Here is a 20,351-nt window from a genome sequence, read left to right as displayed (position 1 = left end):
GCCATGTAAATAGCCAAAGGACACTCACACTCCCATTCTCCTACAGATAGTACTTAGGTTTGAAGAGGCAATAACCTGGAACCAAAGGCAAGGAGATGGGTATAATTCTATACACTAAAAAAAAAAAAAAAAAAAAAAAAAAAAAAAAAAATCCTGTAACACAACTCAACAAAACATTACAAATGAGGTAAACTGACTGCAAGCTTCAGGCTTTTTGGTGGAAGGGGAATTTTTTGTTTTACCCTGAGTAGAATATCATTTTAGTTTTTCATTCCTTTTTGTTTAGAGATCACATCCTCCTTTGCACTGCATGAGGCTGTATGCAAATCTAAGAGATGTGAGAGGTGCAGATAAGGAAAGCCTGGCTAGAAGCGGGTACCAGAATGCCTGCCGACCACCTGCTGCCTCATCCAATTCCTCAGATCTGTGCCTTCTCTGGAAAATCAGCCCTTCTGTGCTGAGGAAACAAACATCACTGAAGGCAGGTAGACTGGCAGCTGCTGGCCATAACAAGGCGCTTCCTCAGGAGGGATGAGTTCCAAGCCTCGAGCACTGACAAGCACTGAGAAATGGGAAGAGCCAAGAAAGCAAAGACTGTGGCTGTGCCAGAGATATTGCTCAGGCACACCAACAACAGAGCTGTCAACAACTGCCTCAGGGCCCTGCAGAACCACATCTTCACCATGGCCATAAGGCCTGCAGCTGCCCGCTAGGACTGAGCAGGATACAAGGCAGGCCCCTCTGCATCTACTCCAAGCTCCACAGAAACCAAGCACCAACAACAAAGCAACTCACCCTGTCTACCTCACCGCTCTTCACCTGCCCTCTCCACTACCCGCTTTCACAGAGCGGTGGTCTGGCCCTCCAGGTGCTGCCTCAGAATAAAAAGACACAAAAGAGGAGCAACACCCGGCACAGTGAACTCTTCTGCCCAATCCACAGTGACCCCAGGGCCAATGATGGGCAGTACCAAATTGATGGAAACCACACCCTTTCATTTAGAACTTTTATGCATACAAGTAACCTTAATTTCCAAGTTCACATAACAATAAGCAAAAGTGACATACAGTGCAGCCAGACAGTTCACTTATAACTTAGCTTTTTTTCTTTTTTTTCTTTTTGTTGTTTTTTTTTTTGTGTGTGTTTTTGTTTTTTCCTCCAAAGATCAGTTCCTTAAAATGGATGTTCCTGGGATATGAGTAAAGAAAATACGTCTGAAAGGTGAGGCTTTCAGATGGCAGATTTCTTCATCCTTCCAATTTCTGACCCCATGATGGCAGCATCACACCCGGCACTTCCTGCTCACCCTGTTTCTGGAGGGGTGTGTCAGGCCCTTCCCTTGGAGAAGCTGCTGGCCAGGCTCTTTCCTCTACCCCTGCAGTAGTGCTTCACTGTGAACCGGACTGGAAGGGGTGTCCAGGCTCTGGAGGGACAGGAACTCTGACACATCCATGGCACTTAACATTTTGGAGGGTCTGAGGAGCCTCAGCCTGTCTGCTTTGCTCACAGGAAGAGGGTCCAGTGGAGGAGGATGAGGGGGACAGGGATGAGGGAGAAGTCTAGGGTGGCAGTTGCAGGCTGGGCCCATCAGGAGGCTGGGGGTTCGGCTCTGGAGGGGGTGGGGAAGAGCATCCCTTTCTCCGGCCGGCCGCCCGCTCCTTCGCAGAGTCCCGGCACGCACACTGACACTGACAGGCCTCCTCTTGTTTGATGATGATCACAGGAACACTGAGGCCAATCTGCTGAACAGAGCTCCCTGTGAGAGAGGTGAGAGAGACTGCTCTTCAAGTGGCCAGGCACAGGCATGAGGGGCAGGGGAGGAAAGGACTGGGGAGAACTGAATGCTGGGAGACAGGCATGATAGGCAGGAAAGACACCATGCTTTGGGGTTTGCTATCCTTTACATTGCTCCAGGTTCTCTCTCAGGGAAAAAGCTTGCAAGGATTCTACCCTCCAAGATGATGCTTTCTTCTTAGAAGAGCCACCCACATAATCTAGGCGTACCCTGTTCCTCTCTGCCACTCTGTGCAGCCATAGCAGACGCCACCCTTCTTTTTATACCTGGGCTCCTCCTTTTGCTTAAACTTGCAAGCAGCCAGTGCCAGCATCTCTTAAGGACAAGCTGGCTCCTTGCTCTCTTCCTGCCCCAGATGGTCGTCCCCGCAGGCTGTGTAACCAATGACAGGTAGTCCTGAGCACCAGGCACATGAACACAGCATTGCTGCTTGCATTCTATACCCCTATCTACACGGCATAGGACCTGCTCAGACACCAACCCCTTAGGAAACTGAGTTTCTCCATGTGGCTCATGTTTGCAGTGTGGGAGATATCCAGCGATCTCTTAGCCAGCCAGCCTGGTATGTGTGCACATTTGTATCCACCCTCATTCACCCTCATGTGTGTCTCACACACACACACACACTCACTCTCTCTCTCTCTCTCACACACACACACACACACACACACACACACAAACACACACTCTGTACTCAGCCAGGTTCTGTGTACAACAGAGCTGAAGGCTAGTAAGAGGACACAGGGTGGGAACAAGGTGGTCAGAGCGCTCCCTACAATTCATTTATGACTTTTGGGAGTCAATGATCTTTTAGGGCCCCTATTTTTTTTCCCCAGAAAGTCACTTTGTAGCCCAGGCTGGCCTCAAGCTCACAGAGATCCGCCTGCCTCCAGAGTGCACACTCCACCACTCCCCAGCTCCCCTTCATTATTTCAGTTAGCCTGCCACTACAGGAGTTTACCAGACTGACCTAGGAGTCACTACGCAGCCCAGGCTAACCTGGAACTCAAGAGCTAAGTTCTCTCAGTCATCCTGGCCTTAGCTCCACAGTGACACCTGGCTCCCGGTTTAATACAGAAAAAGTTTCATGTGAGGGTTCTGGCTGGGGGACTCAGCTCAGCGGTAGAGAGCTTGACTAGCATGTGTGAGTTTCTGAGTTCAATCCTCAGTACCAGTATTTAAAAAAAAAAAAAAAAAAAAAAAAAGCACTCAGAGCTGAGTCCTTTCCAGCTCTGTTCCTGACCCAGATGCTGCTGCTCCTTACTGTAATTAGACAAGAGTCCCACGAGTCCACTGCCCTCTGTAGCATTAACTGTGATTTAACCCCTGGTTCCGCTTACACACTCAATCCAAAGGGAAACACATGGACTATATAAAGAAGGAGTCGTGTTTTCACCAGCAGCATGCTGGCTTCTGGTCGCCACGAGAACATGGGCTACTCGGTGAACTATGGAAAGTTAACTTGAAAAATTAACAAGCAAGGTCAAAGAGGTCAGAGGACTACCCTTTAAAGCTAATGTGGAATTCATACCTGTGCTACTGGCTACTGGTACTGCGGTGGTAAAGTACACCTGCTCCACTTTCGATGCTTGCTGCTGAGGGAAACACAACACAACAAAATCACATTGATGGCCACTATCCCAGGCTCTAAAGCCCCCCATCTGTGGTGCTCGCCCAAGAAGACAGAAACCCTCAGTGTTCAGGCTTCTTGCTGTGCACCGATATGAGGTCACTGCCCTGTTTGACATTCCATGCTGACATTGTCCCCGCTACTTCGCCGCCTCCCAGCCGTCTAGTCCAGTGGACTACATGTGTCCAGAGACCCCCTCAAGGCTACTTTTCTCAAGCGATGGCCTTCTCATAGGAAGGTCTGGGCTGGTTTTGTCCACCCTTATTCTCCTGTGAAAGCTATAATAATGTTCCTTTTCCCCTCTTCTGGTTTTAGAGTGCTTACCCTGGGAAGCTAAGGCTACCATCATGAGCACAGAGCGCTCCAAGGCTCAGGACAGTCCTACTGTGGGTCTTATACTTGATTAAACCAGACTCATGTCCAGTGAGCTGGACTTGGTCTTTTTTTCCTTTTCTCTCTCTCTTTTTTTTTTGTCTTTTGAAACAAGTTCTCACCCACTATGTAACCCAGGCTGGCCATGAACTTCTGATGTATCTGCCTCTACCTCCCAAGCTGAGATCGTAGCCAAGTGACTTAATTTATTAGATCCATGCTTTCCTATAAAAGCTGAGGTGATGACTGACGATGAACGAGATGGTACATGAACACCCAGTTTAGAGCATCCAGTAGGTATCAAGACCATAAACTCTGCACAGGCATACTGTACTTAGGAGGCCAAGGCTAGAAACTCAAGGCAAGCCTTGGCTACATAGTTTGAAATCAGATCTAATGCAAGATACTTTCATCTCAAAAAAAAAATAAAATAAAATAAAACAAGCAAAAAACCAAACCAAAACAAAAACAAATCTATATTAGAATTCCACTTTACTTATTATATGAAAGGGTTTCTTTTTTTAAAAAAGATTGCCACCATGTGGTTGCTGGGAATTGAACTCAGAACCTCTGGAAGAGCAGAGCCATCTCTCCAGCCTGTATTCAGGTTTCTATGAGTTGGAGAGATGGCTCAGCACTTAGGAGCTGGTTATTCTTCCAGAGGACAGAGTTAAATTCCCAGCATCTACATGGCAGCACACAGTGGCAGCCTCTAGTTCCAAGAGACCCAGTGCCATCTTGTGGCCTCCACAGGCACTGCATGCATGTGGTACACATACATGCAAAAAAACACCCATTCACATAAAAAATATTAATATTTCTGTATTCTTCAAGTCTTGTCTTAAAGGGGCATCCTTTTTTGCTTGTTTTTGAGACAGGGTTTCTCTGTGTATTGGTGGCTATCTTGGAACTTTAACTAGCTCTGTAGACCAGGCGGACCTTGAACTCACAGAGATCCACCTGCCTCCACCTTCTGAATACTGAGATGAAAGTCATGCACCATCTCCTGGCTCTAGGCAGTCTGTCTTCCTTTCCCTCTTTCTTTCTTTCCTTCCTTCCTTTCTATCCTACTGTAAAGCACAACAAAATGTGCTGGAAGAGTTTGGGGAGAAGTCTGAATTCTGGCTAAGATACAGACAGAGCTATAAAATGGGCGGATGCAAGGCTGTGGAGTTAGCTCGGTAGTACAACAGTCGGACTGGTTCATCCTCAACACGGGGATAAAGAAAGGATGGAGCTGCCAGTGCTTGATCCTTCCCCACCCTTTACTTTTGGATTGGGGGAGCGGGGTGGTGAACACACACACACACACACACACAGGATCTGGCTTTATAACTCAGGCTGGCCTTGAACTTACTTATGCCCATACATCCTAAGCAAAGGCATATGGGCATGAGACCCACATTTGAATATATGTAAATGATTCATATAGCAAAGAATGACATTTGTTTTAAGAGCTCCCAAAGGCAGATCCAGAAAAACAATAAAGACTCTAAGCAGCTGATTGGGACAGAATACTGCCCCAATGACCCCAATCATCCAACAGGCAAACAAGCTGCCTCCACATGTGGCTCTTTACCTGTTGGTAATATTTTAGTCTCCTTACTTGATGTGCATCTTAAAATAAATCAAGCTTTTCATTTTTAAATTTTTCTGAATCCTCCAGCATAGATTCTGAAAACTAGGCTCTCAAGACACAAGGACATGATGACCAAGCCATTTCCAGAGTCATCAAGAACAAATGCATTCTTAGAAAAGTACCCTGGGGCCCTGGGCGTGCTCAGTGGTGGAGCACTGGCTCAGCACGAGTGGCAATGCATGGTGGGTCTGCTCCCTTGAAAGGAGAGTCCAGACTTCTGATGTTGTGATCTGCTAACGGTGATCCAATCTATTGTTCTCCTGGGACACATGCTACCCTCAGGCCACAGGCTGGGCATGCCAGTGTGCACTATATGATGTGATTAGCTTCAGAGGGAGTACTTGTTAGGTCTTTGTCTTAGATACATCCATTCCCCCGGATCTGCAATACTTCACTGGGGAAACAGCTACATGGATACATGTTTCAAGGCAACGAAAGAGCCAAGGCTGGGGATATACTCAGTGGTACAGCACTTGCCTAGCATGGTGAAGCCCTGGTTTCAATTCTCAGTACTGCCTAGAAGGAATGAAGGAAGGAAGGAAGGAAGGGAGAGAGGGAGGGAGGGAGGGAAGGAAGGAGGGAGAGAGGGAGGGAGGGAGGGAGAGAGGAAGGGAGGGAGGGAGAGAGGGAGGGAGAAAGAAGGACAGGCAGACATGTCTTCTATATGCATTATCACCCCTCTGGGTATGCTTACGCGTAATACTTACAATTTGTTCTTGGTTTTGTGGTGAACTGGTGGCGCCGTTCAATATCCACTGTAAGTTCTGTTCTCCCATGACTAGGCTGGACTGCAGGATTGCCGTGTTAGGAGTTGGGGTGATGGTTATGGTAGGATTGTTAGTTAGGACAGAGTTGGCACCCAGGGGCAGAGTCTGGACCATAGCAGGCAGGGGCTCAGTAGTACTTTGTGGTGGGGCTGGTGCTGCCATGGCTGATGCCACTGTTGCTGCTGATGCAGGAGCCCCGGCAACAACAGAAAGTCCTGGTACGATAGTCTGGGGTGGCGCCTGGGGGTGCGGAAGAAACTCTTGATGAGTAGCAGCAAACTGTGTGCTGTGGGGAACAGGCACTTCTGGAGGTTGTAAGAGAGCAGGGGGGCTGCCAAATGCAGCTGACTGGGAGCCAGGTCCTAGGGAGGAGGCAGGTAGAGGAGTGGACGGAGTTGAGGCTGGTAGCAGAGGCTGGGGTGGCTTGGAGATGCCAGGCTGCAGTACGAGTGGAAGAGATAAAGATGCTGAACTTCCTGCAGGCGGTGGGACATCACTGACGGACTCTGCATCGCCATTAAAACTGTCAATCAAGGCAGCTGTCAAGGAAAAGAAGACACATGTATCTACATCTCAAGTCTTAGAGGCACCACAGAGACAGTCTTTATGGGCTGTCACTTCACTGTGAGCTGGCCTGCTTCCTTTCTTTTCTGAGTTAGGTCCAAGTGCCAGGCTTCCTGGTCATACACATTTCCCAGGCAGGTACTAAGCAAACTTAACTAGAACAAAAATGTTGTACTGTTCTTCTGGAGAGAGAAGAGGCAGGCTCTGTTGGCGTGATCAGTCAGGCAGTGGAAGGCCGCACTGCACAGGCCCGTCTACCCTGGCTCAGTGTTACCCACACACAACAGGCCTCACTTGTGGGTCTCACCCCCTCGTGAACAAAGCAGCACACTAGAAGGAAAACAGCTCCTGCCGTTTTCTCAAGCCAACAAGACACTGGAAAGGACACCAGGGATGAAACAGAAAAATGGAAAAGGGAAGCACACCTGTCTGCAGAGGGTCGTCCTGAATCGCAGGGTCATCGGAATTCTGGAACATTGATTCGAAGATGGTTGCTGGTGAAATTGTGCTGAGGTCCTGGTCCTGTGTCTGACAGAAAGAGCGGTGAGATTTGCCATCCTAACAAAGCCCTCCCTTTGAAGAACACACACATGCAGGGGAACTAGAATGACCCTTTGACATGATTCCTGTCTCTAGCTTATTTCTGTAGATCCTGGAGACTGACCCAGGGCCCTGCACTCTTGAGGCAAGCCTTCCATTCCCAGTAGTCTTTTTTTCTTTTCTAATTTTGAGACAGGGTCTCATTAAATTGCTAAGGCAGGACCTGAACTAATTGATCCCATTGCCTTGGTCTTTGTGCATCAGGCCCGCAGGAGTGAGCCATCATGGCCAGCATTTGTCTGTCTCCGCCTTCTGCAAAGGAACACAGTTTCTTGAAACTGAGACATGAGGAATCCGTAGCTCTGACCTGCAGGCTGATGAATACATCTACACAGAGATGCTGTTTTCACAATACATCAGCAGGGACAAGTAGCTGTGACAGGGACCAGGGGCTCCACAAAGCCTGAAATGCTTACTCTATGGCTGGGGAATGGGGTGCACCCTAGACCCATGTGGTGCTGTCAGTCCTTTATGACTCTAGTTCCAGGGGACTCAGTGCCCTCTTCTGGCCTCCGTGGGCTATAGCCATGCAATGTGCAAGCAAAACACCCATGTACACAAAAATAAATCCAAACCTTATAAACCCCATTTTAAAAAACCAAATCCTACAAACAATTGAGATTATAGTCTCTACATCATTGCTGTAATTTGCGTCGTGAAAACTCAGGTTAATTAATCCAAAGTGATTCTTTCTTTAAAAAGAGAATGAAACTCATGTTAGGGCTTTAGCCTCATAAAGCTCAGGCCAGTGAGGGTCAGATGAGGCCACACAGTGAGGGCTGACACTGGTCACTGTGGGTTTCATAGAGGGAAGAGGTTAAGCAAGGCAGCACAAGCTGAGAACCCAGGTACTTGGGTAGCACAGATGCATGAATCTTTGTCATTTCCAGGCCCCCTGGTTTACAGGCTAAGTTCCAGGCTGGCCTGTGCTAAAGTCAGAAAAGGAAGGAAAGAGACCAGGACACCCACACTCACCCTTCCTGCCAGAAAGGACACCACTAAAGCACACATCTGTCACTCAGGATACAAGAGTTTTCCACTGAGATAGAAAGGTCAAGGCCAGACCAAGTTTAATGGTAGCCTGGGCCACATGTGGAGGGTCTTGTCCCCCAAAATAAAGAAGTGGGGTCAAGGGCTTGGTCTGTAACATGCTTGCTATGCAAACAGAAGACCTGTGTTTGGATGCCTAGTGTCCACACACCCACAAAATAAATGATACAACAATAAAAGGCAGACGCAGAGGTGCATGCCCGCATTCCCAGCACTGCAGAGGCAGAGAGAGACAGGAGGATTGATTCCCAGGGCTCTCTGACCACCCAGTTTAGTTACAATGTGAGCTCTGTCAATAAGAAACTCTGTCCCAACAACTAAAGAGAGACGGAGGAAGGCATCTGATAATGACCCCTGACCCCCACAGCATCAATGAGGTCAGTCATATACCTGCACACACAGGAACACACACATCAGCCCATCAACTTGGGCTTCCAGAGCTGTGAGTCAAAGTAAATATCTCTTCTGTAAAACTGTGGTACTACATTGTCAGCAATAGAAAACAGACTGAGATAATTATTTCCCTATACTTTGCCCCTCTGATGAAGTAGTGACATATTATCTTCCAAGGTCATTAGATAGTATGACATTCTCATGTGCCACAGTAAAATATCAAACCAACCTAAAAACCTAAGTGGCAAAAATCTGTAAAAACCTTACACTGAACAAATGCCATAAGCTAAAGACATTTGAAAGCCCGAAGAGATGGCTCAGTGGTTAAGAGCACACACTACTCTTGCAGAACTCGATCCTCAGTACCCATGGTCACAACCACCTGGACCTCCAACTTCAGAGGAATGCCTCTGGCTTCACACGCATCTATCTGCACATACCTCATGCCCCTCCCCCTCATACACAGTTTAACAAAATGAGGGGAAGCTTTAATTCACCTGTCTACAGTCTACTTCCATCTTAGAATCCTAGGTGGCAATAAAAGTCCAGGAAAGCGAGAGAAATGGATGTGACAGCAGGTACAGACCCTGGAGTTGTCTAGAGGCTTCTGTCAAATGCTTTGTGGAACAGTGCAAGGCAGAAACTCCCAAAGTTAAGTCATGGTTAAAATAAAGAGTTTTGTTAGTTTGTTTTTCAAGACAGGGTTTCTCTGTGTATCCCTGGCTATCCTGCAACTCACATTCTATAGCCTTGAACTCAGAGATTTGCCTGCCTCTGCTTCCAAAGTGCTAAAATTAAAAGTGTGCCCCATCACTGTCAGGCTAAAATAAAGTAACTGAAAGCAAGCCATCCAGGCATGGTGGCTCTTGCTGTAAATCACAGGATCCTAGAGGCTGAGGCTGAGCAGGACGTGAGCTACGGAGTGAGATCCTGTCACAAAACAACAAACTCAAAAATGGGGGTGAGGGGAGAGAAGGAAGGAAAGAGGAAGACAAAGAGGGAATCTGAGGGTGGCTCAGGGGCTGAAGGAGCTTGCTACACTAGTATGAAGACCTGAGTCTGAATATGCAGAGGACACATGAAAGACTACAGAGGGCAGAATGAGCCTATGCCATTCCAGCTTTTCACGGCCAGAGAGACAAGAGACAGAATCCCCAGCTCAGGGCCCAGCGAGCCTGACAGAAACAGCAAGGACTCACCTCAAAATACCACAGAAAGTGAGCGTCAGCATCTGACTGTGTTCTGACCTGTGCACAGTGGCACCAAGTGCTCTGAGAGACCTCACTGGTGAGATGGGAAAGAAGGGAGGGAACAAGAGCTCTGCATAAGGGTTCTGTGGCTCAAACCTGTAATTCCAGAACTCTGACAGGAGGACCACTGTGAGTTCGATGCCAGCACGGACTGACTATAGAGCCAGACCCTGTTTCAAAGAAGGTACTGTAGTATAAATCACGTTAATTGCTCCGTTCTTGTCTCCACAGAGGACTTAATTGTGCTGCTCCAGCTGGCCACTATATAAATCAACCTCACCCTTATAGGAATCCTCCTGCCTCTGCCTCCCAAGAGCTGGGATTACCAATGTGCACACAGAGCTCCAATTAATTTCTTAAGCTGGGTGCTCCAAGAGAAAAGGCAAATGGAAGCAAACATATGATCCAAGCATAAGAGCCAAACCAGGAGAAACTAGTCTGTCTGTGCTGGTGTCATGGCCTGATGATTCAATGTGGTACTTGTCCCTCTGTGCATGGACAAAGCACCTCAGTAAAGGTTCCAAAACAGAGAGCAGGAAAGAGGGAAACGGGGAGGAAGAGTGGATGTTGAAGCCCCCCTGATGGACTTCAGAGCTAAACCCCTGGCTGCCAAAGTAATGGGAATGACTCTCCAAAGTAGAGGTGAGGGCAGGCTGAGCTCTGGGTCACCTCAGGAAAACCAGCCGGAGTTCTCCAGCTCCAAATGAGCTCAAGCTCAGAAACCAAAAGGCCCAGCCTGGTAGATCCAGCCCCTTATCAAAAGTTGGAGCAAATCAAGTTCATTTCTAGGATACATTTACACAGACACCCTGAAGACAATAATCTCATACAGATTTACCACCAAGGTCCCGTTATTAAGAAACGTCACATTGGTCCTATTGCTTTAAGGAGCTGTGTCCTTGGTGAAAAGACTAAACATCCCCAAATCCCGGGTAAACGCTGGGTGCCAGGAGCATAACAGAAATTTAGATGAGGGGATCGGATTCTTCTCTTGACAAGGGTGACCATGCTGGGGGCCCCAGGGCTCCCCAAATCTTCTACACCTTATGCCATGGTCTTGGCCAACATGGACCTCTCTGCTACGGACTGCAGTTAAATGTTGGCTGAGATGGCCTTGTGGATAAAGGAAGCTGCCACGCAAGTCTGAGGTCCTTAGTTCAATCCCCAGGATCCAAGTGTCCTCTGACTCCCCAGTGTGTGCTGTGGCATGCATTTGTACACACAAGTGCAACATTTGTGTACATCCATGGAGTATTTGCCCATATCAGTAACGTAAGGAATCTTCTGGGACCAAAGGCAATCTCAGGGTAGGAGAAAGGGTCCTCCACATCATTGACTGACACAGTTAAATCCAGGAGGCTTCCAACTGGCCACGCCATTTCAAAGAGAATTGCTCCAGCCCTCCTCAAGAACTTACCGAACTGGAATTTTCTTGCAATTCAGAATCCGTGGACAGAAGGCCCAACTCACTCAAATAAAGGGAGTGATTTGTATCCTGTGAAAGAAAAAAAAATCCTAATTGAGCAACAAAAACAATAAATAAAAGTTATTTACTGCACCGTGCAAATTACAAACAGTGTATAATCAAATACTAGGTCACCCAGTCCTTAAGGTCTGAACGTCACTTAAGAAAGGTCAGACACATCCAAAGTAGGGGCTATGTATATTGTTTCCTTAAAAAGAAAACAAAACCAAATTCACACAGAAAACCCCTCCACTCTTATTAGACTATCTCCCCACCTCCAGTTCTTCTGAGACAGGACGTCATAGTCCAGCAGAGCCTCCCATTCTCTATATAGCCAAGGATGACCTTGATTTGTGAGCATCCTGCCCTGCTGCCCACGTGCTACAGGTATGAGCCCCACGATCAGTTGTTTCTTTAAAGTGGTTAGTAACTGCTTCTTACTGTTTTAAGTTTAATTTTATGTGTCTGTGTTTTGCCTACATGTATGTTTTTCTTTTACGTGTGCCTAGTGTGCAAGGAGGCCAGAAGAGAGCTTTGAATCCCTTGAAACTTGAGTTACAGATGGCAGGGAGCCTCCATGCAGTTGCTGGGAATCAAACCCAGGTCCTCTGGAAGAACAGCTAGTACTCCAAACCTCTGAGCCATCTCTCTAGCCAGTGGCTAATAATTTAAAATTACCTAAGTCACAGAAACAAAAACAAAGAACAAAACCTGCAACAGCATGAAATTAATAATATTTGTATACTTTCATTGCTTACAAAGTGATTTCACATAACTCATTTGCTGTTCATGTAAACTGGAGAAGTACTTTTACTCTTATGTGAAATACAGGAAAAGAGAAGCTATGACAAGGAAGTGATGTGCCCTATCTATAGCTAATTAGGAGAGGGCAAATGAAGTGCTTCTGACTGAGAAGTCCATTCTCTAGAGGGGCTCCCCAGGTTCCTCCTCAGAGTGGTGTTGAAGATTAACTATTTGATTTCTTCTGCTCAGGCAATCCTGAACTCTACGGGATCTGACTTCTATTCAAGTGGGTCAGATATCCCCGCCCATGCATACATTGAGCACATGCAGACAATTCTCATCTAACCACATTCTGCTTTCCATTTTCAACAATCAGGACTCGAACTGCTACTGTTAGAGAAAGTCAGCAGCCTGTGCCACTTCCTGAGTGTGGCAGGAAGAACAGGTCTGGACAGGTCCGATTGCAGAAGATCCGTGCTGTGTGAAGATGTCAGTGGGAGGCTGGACATGCAAGGCTGGAGAAAGGGACAGGCCCAGGCTGGCACTGTCATCATTGGACAAGATGGCCTCTAAAGCCCCAGTCCAGGGGTCACTCTTCTGCTCAACAGCAAATGGAGGCAGAGATGCACTCCCAAGACTCAACACTGGTGGACTTGAAGTGCAGTGTGACAGCTATTCTTGGTTGTCAACTTGACTATATCTGGAATTAACTAAAACCCTGGACAAACCTGTGATGGACTTTTTGTTTAACTAGATCATAAGGGGGGAGTGATTTATTTGTAATCAGAATCTTTGAGGTGGGAGGACACACATTTAACCTAATTTTTTAAAAATTTTATTTATGAGTACCTGTAACTGTCTTCAGACACACCAGAAGAGGGCATCAGATCTCATTACAGATGGTTGTGAGCCACCACGTGGTTGCTGGGATTTGAACTAAACCTCTGAAAGAGAAGTCAGTGCTCTTAACTGCTCACCTATCTCTCCAGCCCTTAGTCTAGCTCTTTGAAGGTAGAAAGACCCACCTGTAATCTAGCCATTCCTCTGCAGGAAGTCTATAGAAAAAACATGACAGATAGAGATTCTCCCTCCTTCCTCCTACAGTTGCTGGCAAGTCCATTCCATCAGTGGCATTAGAGCCCACTTCTTCAGGATCCCAGCTCTACTGAAGACCAGTGAAGACAGCCAGCCTTGTGAACTGAACAAGTACTGAACTCTTGGACCTTCCAAGGGGTGTGTGTGTGTGTATATGTGTGTGTGTGTGTGTGTGTGTGTGTGTGTGTATGTGTACATACTCATTCTGTAAGTTCTGCTCTTCTCTCTAGAGAACCCTGGCTACCACACTCAGTGTTCTTTGCAGTTCAAGTCTCTGTGCACTACTAAAAAATGAGAAACTGATTATAACCCAATGAGCAGTTTTGCCTGGTTTTATCAGATGAAGAAACTGAGGAGGCTCAGAAGTAATGTGCCTAAGGACATGTGTTTAGTGACAGAAGAATGGTTTGAACTGAGGTTGCTGAGCACCAGAGGCCACCCTCTTCACAACTAACATTACCTTGCCTCTAACAATGCAGACCTTAGGAGGCTTGCTCTGGAGTCACACTGCCTGTCTATATCATACTAGTGACAAGCTATGCAGACCTCAGAAGACTATTTAATCTCTCCTTGTCCAAGATGTGTATGTTTATGGATGTGTATATATGTGCATGTGTGCATATACGTGTATTATGTATAAATGTATGAAATAAAACTACATACAGTTATTTTATATACATATAGATAGATATACATATATATTGATTGGCCTCAATGGGAGAAGAAACGCCTAGCCTCACAGACTTGAAGTGCCAGGATTGGGGAGCTACCCGGAGGGGCTACCACCTGCTCAGAAGAGAAGGGGGGGGATTGTGGGAGGGGCTGACCAGAAGGGGAGCAGTGTGTGGGATGTAAATAAGTAAATAAATTTAAATTTAAATTTAAAAGAAGAAAGAAGGAGGAAAAAAAGTTGAGTTCTCAATAGCAAGGAGCTCTAAGGTCCCAAGTCAGTGGTGTGGGAATGGTGACAACAGTCAACAGTGACCTCCCAGAGCTGGGGGGGGTGTGTGGCACTTAGAAGATTCAGGCATGTACTTAAATTCAACAAATAATAGTTACCACTAACAACTCTGGGCTCTTCTATTTATTTTTGATGTGTGGAGGGACACCACAGCATACACATGAAGGTCAGAGACCACCTCACAAGAGTGGGTTTTCTCCATTCACTAGGGTTCAGGGAATCAAACTCAGGCCATCAGGCTTGGGATAAGTACCTTTACCCACTGAGCCTTCTAATCAGTACAGAAGAGTCCTTTTAAAAGGGTCCTTCACTGTTTAAAAATTAGAAACCACAGACTTCTGAGAAGGCTGTCTCTCCAAAAATATAGACCTTATTTTATACTTTGTGAATTTCATTATTCCGAAGGGATCACTGAATAAGTTAACCTGGAGCTGGGGAGAAATCCAGGTTGGAGAACTACAGGCCTTGTGGATGGCCTCTGCAGCCTCAGGCCAGAGCAGAGCACCTCTGGGGGAGAGTGAATAGGGAGGAATCAGGAGCATATGAAGAGGGGAGAAGCCTGAAGAGAGAAGAGAAAAGATGCTAAAAATCCACTCAGCCTAGTCAGGCACTGTGGTGCATGTCTTTAATACAGCATGCACTTGGCCTACTCGAGGCCAGCTTGGTCTACATGAGTTCCAGGGCAGTCAAGGCTACAACAGAGACACCTTGTCTCAAAAACCAAAACAACAACAACAAAACCATTTAGCCACTGTGGCAAAGATCCGGGCAAAAAAGACAGTAGAGGACAGAAACAAATCAGTTCCAGACACATTCTCAAGGTAGAATAGATGGATTCCTCTTACCAGCTTCCATTTCTTTATCCCCCCAAATAGTAAGATACTACTTACTTTCCAGGATTCACAGATACAGGCTAGCAAATACTACCAAGCTAGGAAGAGGAAGGAGGCTGGCCAGACTGCTCAGTAGTAAAAGCTCCTACTGCCAAGGTTGACGACCCTAACTCTAACCCTAACCCCTGTGACCCACATGGTGGAGAGAACCAACATCCATGACTGTGTACTGGAGTACACACAATAAACAAATGTCAAAAAGAAAGAGCAAACTATAGTACATGTGCCAAGGTTTTTTTGGAGTGGAACTGGAGGAGAGCAGGATGGGCAGACTTTGACTGGGCTCAGAACTGAGGAAAGAGACGGCTCAATGGTTAAGAGCACTTGCTGCTCTTGCAGAGGAGGACCCAGGTTCAGTAGGCAGCACCCACAAAGCGACTCTCCACTAGATTCCAGGGCATCTAGTGCCCTCTTCTGGCTTTCGAGAGCACACAGGTGGTATATATACAGACATTCGTGTAGGGAAACACACATCCACATAAAATAAAGCAAAATTTATCTCAACAACAACAAAAAAGAACAAACCAAACTGCCTAAAACTTCCATAGACCTGTGTGGCCTAGTGTTTAAGGCAGGTGCTCTTAAACCTTTTGCTTTGCAGACAATTCAAGAGGCAAAGGAACTCTCCAGACAAAGCTTGGCCCTCTGATGTTGACGGGTGTGTGAGGTAACGTTAGCTTCCATTCCAAATGTAACACAGGCTTCTCACCCACCACAGTCACAGATGGGAAAATGACACTATCCTATGAATTCCAGCACTCAGGAGGCAGAGGCCTTGAGCTCAAGTCTAGTCTGGTCTGCAGAGTTCCAGGATAGCAAGAGCTATACAGAGAAACGATCTCAAAAAAACAAAAACAAAAACCAAGAGGCAAGAGAACTATGGTGGGTTGAAAGAGAGTTCTGTCTCAAAACAAAACTCAACCGCTGGGGCTGGAGTGCCAGCTCAGTCAGTAGATTTTAAGCCCCCAATCTATGTTTAAAAAGAAAAAGCTAGGCCTGCACCAAGCGGCAGGGACGCCTGCCAGCCCCTGCTTTTCCTCAGATTGTCTAAAGGACACAGGGAAGATGGAAAACTAACTGTTGCTATTGCCAGAAAGAGCGATTTATGGCTTTGTTCTTTTCCTAAGCTCCCAGTCTGGCTTCATACTTTTTCTTGTGTAGGCTTTCATTCCCGAGTGTTAGTTAAACGCTATAGGCTTAACTTACTGGCCTCAAAAATACGGGGTGGATGCATTCCTATCTACCTCCGTATCTCGGTTGTAACTGGCTATGTGTTCTTATTTGGAATCAACATGATGAGTATCTCTCCACTTGACCCCATTCACAGATAACTATGCTAAAAACCAACAGAGGAAAAACTACCAAGAGGATACCATCCCAGCATTAAGAGACGTTCCCATTAGTGAAATAAACAAAATGTTCTTCCCAGAAGCCAAAGAACTCAACACCTAAAACTGAGCTGTGTAGAAACATCCTAAAACCAAACATTTATAGTTGTGGGCTGAATAATTTTGAACATAATTATATTGATTGTCCTTTTAATACCCAATACTGACATGTAAAAACATGAAAATTGATTCCTTAGATTAAGTTCAATTGATATTGTAAATATTTTCAACTAAGTTTTTAATTGACAATAAATAAAATACCACATTATACTATAAAAAAAGAAAGAAAGAAAAGAAAAAGTCAGGGGCTGGAGAGATGGCTCAGCAGTTAAGAGCACTGACTGCTCTTCCAGAGGTCCTGAGTTCAATTCCCAGCAACCACATGGTGGCTCACAACCACCTGTAATGGGATCCGATGCCTGCCCTCCCCTGGTGTGTCTGAAGACAGCGGCAGTATAGTTATATAAATTAAAAATAATAATAATTAATAAAAGAAAAAAGTAAAGGCTGGGGTGTGGTGCACACTTGTGATCTGTACACAACGGGAGACAGACATGATGACCCTGAGGCTCTCTGGGGAGTCAGCCTAGCCTGCTTAGTGAGTTCCAGGCCCATGAGAAACTGTGACAAAAGAATAAAGAGAGGAACAGACAGTGGCTGAGGAGCAACACTTCAGGACATCCTCTGATTTCAAGCAGGCACACACAGGCATGTACCCTTACACACATGAACACACATGGGGGAAAAGAGACTCTGCCTGGGCCCGGGAAAGCCGGTCAGCAGCCCGCTCTCCTCACACCTGCTGGATGGGAATACAGCAGGGCTGAGCAGAGGGACTGGACCTGGGGGCATTTTTGGCTTCCAGCCTCCCATTGCAGAGACTCAGAGATGCTGACTCTGTTTCTTTGTCCCCTAGTTAAGCAAAGACACAGCAGCTGCACACAATCACTAGGTCAGTGCCCAGATCAGAACAGGAGAACACACCTCTGATCCATTGTGTTGTGGAAGTGCACTGTATGCAGTGCCTTTGTTATCATGACCTTTCATGTGACTTTTGAGGCTGTACTGAGTGCTAAATGTCTTCTCACAGCCGTTACTGGGGCAGAAGAAGGGTCTTTCGCCTGCAGGAATAAAGAAGCCATGTTAGTTTCACAACCAGGAGTGCTCTCCCTTTCTAATGGTGGGAAGGTTTGAGTAAGGAAAGGAGCTGACTTTCTCAGTCTTAAAATCCAGAGCCAAGGAAAGCAGCGGCAGCAGCTTGTGCCTAGAGGGAAGGCTGCTCTGCTGGCTGCTTCTAAAGGGTATGTCTGGTTTCAGGGCTTAGGTTGAATTCTTGAAGACACGGGAATGTAGGTGAAGGCCATGCTGTCTGTGCTCACTCGCTCTCCTAGCTTTACAGGACTCAAGAGGAACCTGGATAAAAAGCTGATGAAGGTTTAAAGGGAAGATGGAAATTAGGCCGGGCATGGCGGCACACACCTTTAATCTTAGCATTGGGAAGGCAGAGACAGGTGGATCTCTTCAGTTCTAAGCAAACCTGGTCTACCAAAGTAGTTCCAGGACAGCCAGGGCTACAAAGAAAAATCCTATCTTTCAAACAACAACAACAACAAAAATCCAAAGAAACAAACAAAGAACAAATGCAAGAGAAAGAAAAAAAAAAAGGAAAAAAAAAAGAAAATGAAAAGAAACATGGAAATCAGCTTAAACTCACCAGTGTGCGTCCGGGCGTGAGTTTTAAGGTGGTGGCTTGCTGCAAACGCTTTTCCACAGCCGTCGTGATCACATCTAAATGAATTGTTTAAGCAAAGACAAACCAGTCAGTAGATGAGAGAATGTCATCCTGAACATCTTGTGTTCAGGCTAGAGCAAAAGTCTGGAGCACTGAGATCAGATTAATCATAGTGGTTTTAGAGATGGGAATGAGAAGACTCAGAAAAAAACAAAAACAAAAAAACAGAACTTGGGAGGTGGCCAGACAGCTAGGCCAGGTAGAGGCACTCGCCACCAAGCCTGATGCCGTAGGTTCGATCCCTGGAGACCACATGACAGGAGAGAAACAGCTCTAGCAAGCTGTCATCTGACTGCTACAGGTATACTTGACACACACACAATAAATAAATGTAACAAACAAGGGATGGGAAAGGTGGCGTATATGGCTGAACCAGCGTATGGAGCTGAGTCCAGGACAGGTAAGGCAAGTGTTGAGAACATCCCAGTGATAAGATCTGACTAATAACAGCGCAGAACTCTGCTGACAGTGAGAGTTACGATGTATATCAACAGTGGGTAATGAGAGCTAGGCCTGTAGACACCTAACTATAACCCTAGCACGCAAGAGGCTGAGCAAGGATGAGGCTCACAAATTCAGACAGCATGGCCTGGGCTATTACAAAATGAATATAGCCTAAAAAACAAACAAACAAAACCAAAAACAAGATACCAAAAGTGAGCTGGGAAGACAGCAGAGGAGGGCTGGTGTGGCTGTAATTCAGAATTCACCATACCCCACAGCATGCAGGATTCCCACATCAGGAAAGGTCTCGTACATCCCAGGCTGCCTTTCAACTCATTCTGTAGCTAGGATTATAGGCATGCGCCACTATGCCTGGCTTATGCAGGGCTAAAACTTAAGGTCAGGGCGCTGTGAATGTTTGGTGAGCTACACTCCTAGCCCCTGCAGCCAGAGACAATCCTCACCTCCTCAGGATTACTAATGCATCCATCACATGCTTCCTTTGAGGCGTCTCTTACCTCCAATTTTATTTTATCTCTGTGTACATTTCGAGAGAGGTTTGTGTGTGTGCAAACATGTATGTGTATGTTTGTTTCTTTGCTTGAGACAAGGTCTCACTTCTGTCCCCAGTGCCGAGATTAAAGGTGTTGTACAACCATGCCAGATGTGTGCTGGTTTTTCTTAATCTGCTTTTCTCAAGGGCAGGGTTTGTGTAGTTCTTAATATTGCTTTAGTTCTTACTCAGCAAGAACTTAACTATATAACCAATAGATTTTCCTACATATATCTAAATATCTTATTTCATTAAAGAGAAAGTTTCTTTAAAGCCTTTTGATTTTAATCACATATAATCATCACTGTATCTACTTAGGTCCCCTCTAATATTCAAAACAAAACTATTTTAATCATCACAAAATTAAATGCATGTGTATATAGAAATAAGAGCCCCCTAGCCACCTGATGGGGCGGTGCTTAAGCATCTGTAAAGTAACTAATTGGACTCTAACCTCTTGTTCTTAAAGGGACTGAGACTCAGGAACATATCTGCAATTTAAAACCCCATTTTCATTTAGTTGGTGTCAAAGAGCTAGCTGCTCAGGAAGACTTTTCACCTCCTCTACATGTGCTAAGGAGTGTGAATGGCTTCGAAATGGGAAGGGCGGCACGTTTGCTGCCATAAGTTAAAGCAATACCCCATCAGAATTCAGGGACATTGTTATAGGATATCTTCAGCAATACTTACAACAGTCTGTAAGAAAGCCTTACAGACTGATTACTCAATAAAAATGTCATAACCATCCGAGCTGCTTCTGCAGACTTACTGAGTGCCTGTAACCAGCTGCCTCATGCTTTCTGTAGTCAAGAACTAGCCCGACTCCTCAGTGCTTAGCTCTGTGGGAAATAAATTTACGGATCTACTTGACAGAAGCCCACTTGTCTGCGGAGATGAACACTCACTGCCCATGCAGAGCACTCAGGTTTAGTTCAGCTCCAGAAGACCTGACTCTC

At 46.1% G+C, this 20,351-nt stretch overlaps 1 protein-coding gene and 1 pseudogene across 2 annotated transcripts in view; one reads left to right on the top strand and one right to left on the bottom strand.

Moving 5' to 3' along the window:
- Positions 1-230: 230 nt before the first annotated feature.
- The window catches only part of MTF1 (metal regulatory transcription factor 1), a 38,456-nt gene continuing 18,335 nt past the window's right edge, over positions 231-20,351 (bottom strand). The window contains 10 exon segments of the mRNA XM_080920786.1: positions 231-1,475; positions 1,477-1,536; positions 1,538-1,562; positions 1,565-1,756; positions 3,327-3,390; positions 6,144-6,742; positions 7,193-7,295; positions 11,478-11,555; positions 17,591-17,727; positions 18,321-18,394. Of these exon segments, the coding sequence (XP_080776912.1) occupies positions 1,370-1,475; positions 1,477-1,536; positions 1,538-1,562; positions 1,565-1,756; positions 3,327-3,390; positions 6,144-6,742; positions 7,193-7,295; positions 11,478-11,555; positions 17,591-17,727; positions 18,321-18,394 (1,438 nt within the window). The 3' untranslated portion in view covers positions 231-1,369.
- On the top strand, positions 16,305-16,670 carry LOC308424910 (phosphatidylinositol N-acetylglucosaminyltransferase subunit P-like; annotated as a pseudogene). Its single transcript has one exon. The product of its transcript is annotated as a phosphatidylinositol N-acetylglucosaminyltransferase subunit P-like (transcript).

This window comes from Micromys minutus (assembly GCF_963924665.1).
Source record: "Micromys minutus genome assembly, chromosome: 9".
In the NCBI taxonomy this organism is placed as follows: Eukaryota; Metazoa; Chordata; class Mammalia; order Rodentia; family Muridae; genus Micromys; species Micromys minutus.
The sequence above is the reverse complement of the archived record's forward strand: the minus strand, read 5'-3'. Positions and strand labels throughout refer to the sequence as shown.